The following is a 9,942-nucleotide window of genomic DNA, read 5'->3' as shown; positions in this document are numbered from 1 at the left end:
GTCAAAGACAGAATGGGCAAGGTTTCCCCAGACCTTATCAAAGCAGCCTGTAGGGTGCCCTGCAACCCATCAATTATTGCATGGAGAGTGCAACATGGGAGTACAACTTGGAAGGCCATGAGCAGCCTTTGAAGGATCAAATTGCAAGTGTAAGTTGTAGTTGGGAAGGTGCGACGAACCTCCACTTCAGACTCTCCCCTTGTTACTAAGTTAATTTTTTTAATCAGGTGTTCTGGGTCAAATTACCATGCACCCCACCTGTCCCTCTGAGGTCCGTCTGTTATTGCCCTTCCCTTTGATTAATAATCTGGGAATTTCTTAGTAACGGGAGTTTTCCTGTCCAGCGGCCGTGGCCGGTTATATCCTCTGCTCTGGGCTCGGGCCTCTCCTTTGCCTACAGTTCGGGGCCTCTCTTTATTAGATCCCCTCACTATATCAGTTGACTAAGCCCTCTTAGCAACTCTGTGGCAATACCAGGTTTTCCGCCCGCTAGCCCCTCCTGAGGGAACTCCAAGACACAAACTATCGCCTTTCAGGATTAGTTTTGCCCTTTCCCTGAGTTCCCCTCCTCAAGAGCCTATATAACTCGCTGGACCAAAAGAATGACAATATTTTCTTGGCTCAACAAACAAGAGATCTTTATTTATTACAGAGCATAATGGTTTCAGTATAGGTTCATAAGCTTAGTTTCTTAACAGTGTAGATTCTTCTCTTCAGAAACACAAACACATCTTCAACAATCCTAACCTAACCTAAACCTAACCTCGCCCCACACCCTCCTTCTTCAGTCACCACTCTCCCTCACACACTCTCTCCAACGGCTGCTCCCTCCTTTTAAATAGCGGAATGTCCCGCCTCCCAAGGGGTGTCTGCCACTCAAACTGGGGAGCCCATTAACTCTTAACACACCATGGTTCTCCGAACAGCCCCTAACATAGACCTGATTCATTACAGAAGGTAACAGTTTAAATCAGGTATTCAGCCAAGCACCAAGCCAAAGATTCCAATGACAATGTGAATCACAGCCTGAAATAATTACACTCACACATGTTCAATTGGATAGCAAAAACTGAGATGGAAAGACTTGAAATAATAATAATAATAATAATAATAATAATAATAATAATAATAATAATAATAATACTTTTATTATTTACATGCCTGGGTTGCCCCTGCCAGATCAGGTGCAGTGATCAAATCCTGGAGCAAGTACCAACTGATGTTGACAAGAATCCAGATTTGAAGAATGGAGGTTGAACTAGATGAACCAAGGCTCCTTCTGAAAATGGTACACCCATGTCTTTTTTGTAACAGCTACTCCAATTCACTATGTAATGTGAATTTCCCTCCTGAGTTTCACAACCCACATTCCAAACCACTGTTGAAGTGAGAAAATTCACACTGCACAATTACATATTGTGATAGCTGCATCAGAAGAGACAGGGCACTGGTGTGTGTGTGTGTGTGTGTGTGTGTGTTACTGTTTATATGGTTGCCTGCCAAAGATGTGGCTTTGAACCACTGAGCACAAACATCAACATTAATTTTGAGAGGAGCATGTTAACCCACTCCCTATGTTAGATAATAAACTATAATATGGCAATAAGGGACATACTAGACACCAGGTAAGCTGCAAAAAGGGTACATAACGGTACTGAGAGCTCAGTAAACAGACAATTGCATTGTTGGGGGTGAGGGTCAGCTTGCCAGAGACAATTTCCCACTTGCAACCTCCACTGGTTTTGGAATGTCTGATTCCGTCAATGGAGCTCACGAGAGAATGTTGGATGAGGGGGAGGGGTTAAAGAGGAAGTCAGAAGAGGAAAAACAAGCTTCCTGCCAATTTCCACTATCATCACAATTTGTTACGTCCACCTCAAGAATGGTCAAGCAACTCAGATGGATGTCTACTGCTGCAACCCCTGGCTCCCCCCCCCCCCCCGGCACCCTTCAGCATATTTTAAAAGCCAACTTAGAAAGAAGAAAGGGTATCAGTGAAAGGTGCAAGAACAGTCAGATGGGTACTACAGAGCACCCATGAGGTTCACAGAATTAAAAACACACAAGTAAGGAACTATCAACCCACTTTATTTAAACAGCCACATTTCTACATCTTATAATTCAAATTAAAATATGCCATTAAGCATATTCATCACGACCTTCTTGGGTTTCTTCAAATTCCCGAGCAGCACCAGGCATTCCCCACTAGTTGTGAACAATGTTGCCTCTTACTTGCATATCATCAACAATAAGCAATAAGACCTGCTGCTGCTGCTGCAGCAGCTGGTATTTCCAGGAGGCTGGAGAAGAGGCTTACTATCGTTGACCTCGCCAACGTTTGCCTTTTGCTGCTGTCAGCCTCCTCTGGAGGAGAGGTGTAGAAGCCAGCTGTATGTCTTCTAGCCCTATCCTCTGAAATATATTTAAGCCAGGCTCCTTGGAGCGCAGCAAGGCCAGTACCAGAAATTTCATTGTGGAAAGGTGGCATATAAGTAAATTCAGTCCATCACTCAAGTCAGTCAACCTAGATTCAGGGTCTTGGTCTTTTGGTTATGCTAACATGAGACACTAGAGTGTGATGAAAGGCTGGGAACTGGTTTTCATACATATGTTCATTTAATTTAAGGAATTAATAGTAGAAAAATGGATCTGTCTGTGGACCAGGAATCCATCTATAAGCGTCCTCCATGTCAGAGTCCATCATACTTAGTCAACTTCCTATAACACATACCTGAGAGACACTGAGTTGGTTGAGACCAATAGTAACTATTGGTACAGTAACTATCACACACATCCAAATTACAAGGAGCTGAATCAGCTGTGCTGGGGATCAATGTTATTGGAATGGCTGATAGATCTAATCTTGCCTGCACAGAAAACTGTCTGCCCACCCCCACCGCCATTATCTGAGGACAATCCATCACCTAAGTCAATGCTGCTTCTGCAGCCTGAAGTGGATTGGAATGTTCTAGTGAGTTTTGTGATCTTCAAATATCTCCAGAGCTGCTCTGTTACCATAATTTCTCAGAAGGGAAGTTTGAAACTAAGGAATGAAACAAAGTCGGCAGCACAAAGCACTAATGTCTTAAATACTTAAGCAAAACCACCGAACACCTCTCCCATCACTGCAAAGAAGGCTTCAATAGTAACATGGGCATAATTTAACCGTAGATGGTTTACAAAACCAAACTGTAGGAAGATGTCATTGGTATTTCTCAGGGAAAACGAGCTTAGCGCAGAAAGAATGGTTCATACCAAGATTTGGCCTTCAGAATCTCTTCCCCCTGCCTCCCCCATGTGTGTTAACACATGTCAGTTTTATGAGGGGTGATGAATCTGACATAATCCTTGCCACTCTAGGTACTTCTTACAGAATGGAAAATGATATTTGGCAAGGAGAGTTCATATCCATCTCATTTTTAAAAATGATTGCAAAAATCGTTTTAAAATTATCGTCATCATCATTACAACAGTTCTAAAATCTGAACACCTTGCATCAAATAAAAGGAAGGGCCGTTAATCTCTGCTCACTCACAATCTAATTTCAAAAAGCAAGAAAGACAAATCAGAGAAGGGGAAGAGGAACGCAATGGAAGAGGAGCTAATCAGGATAAAATGACCCAAGTATAAACTAGAGGTGGAATTGGCAAATGCCCTCTACTGAAACTTTTTCTAGGCCCAGAAGCACAATGCTACCTTTTTTCACCTTGGCATACTAAATCTATATTTTAGGTGGAAATCCAATGTCATTATATTTGTCTCTAAAAGCTGTGATGACATCAGATTGCGATTTAGACCACATGGCATCCCTGAGCAAATATAAAGCAAGGCTCGTAGAGGTGATTTCATAGGGAGAAGGGGGGGGTACTGAGAGTGTCCGCCCTCCCCACTCCCCACCCACAACTGGTTTTCTTCTGTTAAAGCTCTAAAACCAGATGCAAACTCCAGCAGGGGAGAAAAGGTGAAGGAGCTGCAGAAAAGATGGGGCTGCAGAAGCAGGAAGATCCCAGCCTCCTTACATGCCCTTCCCTGCTTTACCCTGGTTCAGATGGGAGAAGGTTCTCTGCTTTGGAAATGAAAACGCCAGCAAACGACACAAGTATGATGACATCATAACTGTGTGGAGCCCCCCTTCATTTTTGTGGGTGATCCCCTTGCAGAGGGAGCAGTCACCAAACCTGGCACTACACAATCAGCTTAGCTTAGCTTAGCTTAGTTTTTCCTAATCATTACATAAAGCAGACACTGGACATCTGCTCCATTCCTTGTTTGGGTGCTTGTCAGCTTTTCCCTTCTAATCATGATCTATCAGCCTGAATGTCCTTTTGGCTGAGATCCTATCCTCTGTCAAGGACTGCCTGAGCTGGAGAGCACTGTGCTGGTGGCCTTTATTATTAATAAATAATAATACTTTTGTTTTTGTTTTATTATGTATTTTTATGTTCTGAACCGCCCTGCAATCTTCAGATGAAAGGCACCATACAAATCAAACAAACAAACAAAATTTGTGCATGGAGATTAACGGAGCCCAAGGCCTTTGTGGGCTATAAAGAGGCAGAGGAGGAGCACTGAACAGTGTCCAAGTTATTCTCCATCCTGTCCTCTATTCCAGGGTCAGAGCACACGAGAAGCTGCCTTATACTGGGTCAAGCTTATTTTCCTATCTAGTCCCATACTGTCAACTCTGACTGGCAGTGGTTGTGTAGGATCTCACACTGAAGTCTTTATACTTATATACTTGAGTATAAGCCTAGTTTTTCAGCACATTTTTGTGCTGAAAAAGCTGCCCTCGGCTTATACTCGAGTAAGGCGGGCGGTGGGGGCGACGAGAAAGAAGCCCTTTCTCTCCGCTCGTGCCGCCACCCGCTCTCCCCAGTCAACCATTCCTTAAGAAGCGTACAAGAACGGCAGTTCTTTACTCTCCCCAGGCAGCTTGTTCCATTCCTGAACTGCTTGCATAAATGCAAACTTGGCAAAGGAGGAAGCGGAAGGAGCAGCCCAAAGGGCTGCTTTCGGGCTGCTCGTTCCTCCTCCTCCTCCACAGCGGCAAAGGTGAACCGGCTTATACTCGAGTCAATAAGCTTTCCCAGGTTTTTGTAGGAAAATTAGGTGCCTCGGTTTATATTCGGGTCGGCTTATACTCAGGTATATACGGTACCATCTGCTGACTGGAAATGCCAGTTTGAACCCTGGATCATCTGCATATACTGTACCACTGAGCTATGGACCCTTCCTGAACCACAGCTCAGTAATATAATATGACAAGATTCCCTAACAGAGATTTTGAGAAGGTGTCAGATCCCATTCATAAAGAGCTCGGCTTCATTGGGACCGGCACGCGATCCGCATGGAGGCTCCTCATATACCGGAAAAAGGGGCTGTAACTCTGAGCATGAGCTATTTTCAGAGGCTGGTCCATCTTAAACGCAAAGACTTATAAAGCCCAACCTCAAACACACGCCTCAACAATATCGGCACTGGGAAGCTCACTGTGTCAAATGGAGAGATCGGTGCCACAAGGTTTTATCCATGTTGGAAGAGTGACACGTGCAGCCTCTACAGCAGGCATCCCCAAACTTAGCCCTCCAGATGTTTTGGGACTACAACTCCCATCATCCCTGACCACTGGTCCTGTTAGCTAGGGATGATGGGAGTTGTAGTCTCAAAACATCTGGAGGGCCGAGTTTGGGGATGCCTGCTTTACATGATGAGAGAACATGTTGAAGTTTATAAACAAGTGAGTTCTGAAATTGAACCTTCAAGACTTGAAAGGGAATTATTAAATTGTAAAACTAAGTTAATTTCTCGAATGTACAAACTCCTCTTGGATTACAAAGTAATGGACGAGACAGTTAAAGTCTCAATGATAAAGTGGGCACAGGACATGGGACGTTCAATTATGTTTAAAGACTGGGAAACGATATGGAAGGTGAATCTGAAATTCACGGCAAACTATAACAAAAAACATGTTTAAAATAGCCCACCGTTGGTATCTCACACCTTCTAGCTTGTCTAAAATGTATAAAAGTGTAGCAAACGTGTGTTGGAGATGCGGAGTGAACAATGGAGACATGATCCATATGTGGTGGCGATGCGGAAACATCAAGATTTTTTGGGGGGGAATATATGAGGAATTAAAAAAGATGATGGGGATATCCTTTAGCAAAAAAAACAGAGATATTCTTATTAAGCATGGTGGACCAAGAAATCCCAACCAAGTCAAAAGAAGTGTTTCTATATGCAATAGCAGCAGCCCGAATATTGGTAGCAAGAGGTTGGAAAGACCAGGAACTCCCAAAAATTTCAGAATGGCAGAGTAAATTACAAGAATACGCTGAAATGGCCTTATTAACCAACAATCTTAGAGGAAATTCCAAGCAGAAATTTGTGGGAAAATGGGATATATGTGTGCAAAAATATAACAACAGATTTGCTTCCATGCCAGCCTTTGAGTGTTAAATGAAGGATAACGAGTTGGAAATTTCGGATGTATAATGTTCAAAGAATGTATTGAAAAATTTATATGTGAAGGTTTATTGTTTGGATCACATTCTGTACTAAGAGAGATAGATGCAAAGGGATTTGACAGGAAGTCGGACTTGTGGAACTATTTTTTTGTGAATATGAAGGTGTTTCATTTTTCTTTTTCTTTTCCCTTTTTCTTTCTTTCCTCCTTTCCTTCGTTGAAAGGGGATTAATTAAGATACAAAAGACAAAATACAGACAAGATAACGCTGTATGTAAAATTTTATTTTGTAATGTCATACGATAACAGTTGGACTAAGATGTTCTTTCTTTGTTAAATTATAATAATCAATAAAAAATCATTTAAAAAAAAGTAAGGTCAACATTCTGAATGACATCATTCACTAGAAAGTATGTTTGTAAGATACACAGGCCTGTCTGCCTGCCCAGCACTGGCATAGCATGGGGGGGGGGGAATCATAGGGCCAGTGGCCCCAGGTGCACAATCTGGGGAATGTGAACCAGGTCAGTCCTGAGCCAAGGAAGGAGACTGGCTGCAGTGTGCTTGGCCGTGGCTTCTCGGTCCCCCGGTCAAGCCTGACCTGGGTGAGTACAGAGGCTGTGGCGTGCAAGGAATCTCCTACTTCCTCACAGTTGGCGGGCAGCTCCAACAGAGAGACGAGAGTGGGTGGCAATGCTGCCGCCCACTCTCCTGGACTGGGGCGCGTGAGTGCGCCCTTGCGCTGGTGCCGCAGCAGGCTCCGTCTCTGCCCTGCACACCCAACCCAGACACTATTTAGATACGCTCCATCACTGCTTCCCAGTGTATCGATTTCACGTGGAAAGCCAAAAGCCACAAAAATCTCAAGGAGATGAAAGCTGCATATCACCTTCACTTATAGCAAAGAAAGGAGGCAGTTTCAATCCATTTTCGGGCTCCTGCCTTGTCGTTGCAGTGTGGGGACACTGGGGTTGCAATGCGCCCTAACAGTAATACCGATAATACTTTTATTGTTTATACTCTGCCCCTTTTGCTGGGTTGCCTTCAACACATATAAAAACATAATAAAACATCAAACATTAAAAACTTCCCAATACAGAGCTGCCTTCAGATGTCTTCTAAAAGTTTTATAGTTCTTTATCTCCTTAACATCTGGCGGGAGGGCATTCCACTGCTAAGAAGGCCCTCTGCCTGATTCCCTGTAATTTCTCTTCTCACAGTGAGGGAACTGTGTTATGGTCCACATAAGATTAGGTAGTGGGACAGAAGTAGGTTGGTAACTCCAGGCGCAGAGGAAGCCTCTTGGCCTTCCGGGGCGGCGCATGGAGGCACCCCCCTGGGGGCGGGGCGCTGTGACACGTGCGCCGTGAGGCACTTCGGACAGGCTGCACATGCGCGAAATGCCACACATGCACACAGTCTATCCGGCCCAGCGCTGCTGCTCCCGCGGCGACTGGGTGAGCGGCGGCTCATGGGGCTGCCCCGGCCGTCCGTGGAGCAGCACGGACGGGGTGCTGGGCGGCGGGGAGGGGCCGCCGAGTGTCACCCTCCCCTGGAACCTGTGGTGCCCCGCCCCTATCGCCCCTCCCTTGCTACGCCACTAGGTAACTCCTTGTGTGGAGAGAGTTTTGTCCCCTCTCACTCCAACTTGGGTCACCCATTGACATTGATTGACAGCAGATTCTGGACAGACAGGGGGGAAAAGCATAACTAGGTATGGATCAATAGATCAGAAGAGGATTAGACATTCTTTCCTCCCCGGGATCCTCGTACAACACAATGGGCAAGTGTTGCGGGTTTCATACTGCCAGGAAGTTGCACAGTCACCAACATGATCAGAAGTGGCACGACAAACTATGCAAGAATCCCCACCTGGGCACTGCTTTGAAAGCCAACCCTTTTGGGGAAGTTACAGGTAGGTAGCCGTGTTGGTCTGTCATAGTCAAAACAAAATAAAATAAAAAATTCCTTCCAGTAGCATCTTAGAGACCAAGTAAGTTTGTTCTTGGTATGAGCTTTTGTGTGCATGCACACTTCTTCAGATACCTTTTGGGGAAGCTGCCCATGCCAAAGGAATTGTCCTTCCTGGGAAAAGCTGGCATGGAGGCTATGCAGCCAAATTCTGCTATCAGGAAGAATGTCCGAGTTCAGCTGACCAAGAATGGCAAAAATAGAACAGCATTTGTTCCTAATGATGGTTGTCTGAACTTCATTGAGGAGAACGATGAAGTTCTGGTTGCTAGCTTTGGTTGGAAAGGTCATGCTGTTGGCGACATTCCAGGAGTTCGTTTCAAGGTTGTCAAAACAGCAAATGTTCCTCTGTCAGCCTTGTACAAAGGCAAAAAGGAGAGACCCTGGTCGTAAAATTGTGTTGTTATTAAGATGATCAATAAAATTTTCTTCTAAGACAAAAAAGAGAGGATTAGACATAGCCATAGGGGACGGTCTGTCAGCAGCTATAGCTCACGATGCCAGATTACCGATACCAGTCACTAGGAGACAAAAAGGAGATGTAGACGTTGACGTGTTTTAATTTCTTTTACTGTAAATTTTAATTCATTTTAAATGCTTTTAATTGTCTTTACCTCTTTCTTGTTGATAATGTTATTATTTCTTATAAACTGCTTAGAGGTTTTACCAAAATCAAGTGGTATATAAAATTTGTTGAATGATTAAAAAAAGGAGAGCAAGCAATGGCAATTTATGGCCTCCTCTTGATGACGGACCTACAGAAGCACTTGGCTGGCACTGTGGAAAATAGGATTCTAGGCTGGACTACACAGGCATTTTCTTCCAAAATCCCTCTACTGCGAGTGAGGTTTGTGCCTCAACTCTTGCTTTGTTATAATGCCAGTGCCGATTGTGACCATTTTTCGAATTCGGTTCTCTCTACATTGGGCAAGGTACTAACTATATTACTTTGTGGCTCTGCTTTTTAAGGTCAAGGTACAAAGACACAGCTGGAACTTTCGTTGGGTCAAATCTAGTCAAATCTTGCCATCAGTTCCCCATTTCCTAAATATGTTAAAAATAAAATCTCTTAGGTGGAAATAATGAAAATATTTGATTTTTTTTGTTGTCCTTTTCTTTTACTTCCCTTTTGTGTGACAATTGTTAAACCCTGAAAAACCATATTTAAGTCCATTTCCCTATTAAAAATTAATAGAATAGAGGTTAACAGAGAGACAGAAGGACTCACAAACTATTAAGGTTACTCCATCCAGCTAACATTACTATGGCAATAGGTCATCATTTAAGTCAGATGATACCAATTTATACAATTGTAGAACCAGGAGAAGAGCTCAATTGACAGCACATTCTAATAGTTTTCAGGAGAAAAAAAATCCTTATATTAGTTTATAGCAACTAAGAGATTGTTTTAAGATGTGTGCTATGATATAGAGATTAGGATCCACAAAGAATTCAAAGGAGCAGGAATGGCTCATCCAGTTCAGATTTCTGACAATTTATCTCAA

At 43.6% G+C, this 9,942-nt stretch overlaps 1 protein-coding gene across 1 annotated transcript; it reads left to right on the top strand.

Moving 5' to 3' along the window:
• The first annotated feature begins 8,245 nt into the window (after positions 1 to 8,245).
• Positions 8,246 to 8,830, top strand: LOC117049357 (40S ribosomal protein S23-like). The gene is given in 3 exon segments (XM_033154032.1): positions 8,246 to 8,381; positions 8,525 to 8,556; positions 8,558 to 8,830. Coding segments are annotated over 3 exon segments (441 nt in total).
• Positions 8,831 to 9,942: the final 1,112 nt, after the last annotated feature.

Source organism: Lacerta agilis, chromosome 7 (assembly GCF_009819535.1).
Source record: "Lacerta agilis isolate rLacAgi1 chromosome 7, rLacAgi1.pri, whole genome shotgun sequence".
Taxonomy (NCBI): Eukaryota; Metazoa; Chordata; class Lepidosauria; order Squamata; family Lacertidae; genus Lacerta; species Lacerta agilis.
Note: the sequence above shows the minus strand (reverse complement) of the source record. Positions and strands in the feature narration are given on the sequence as shown.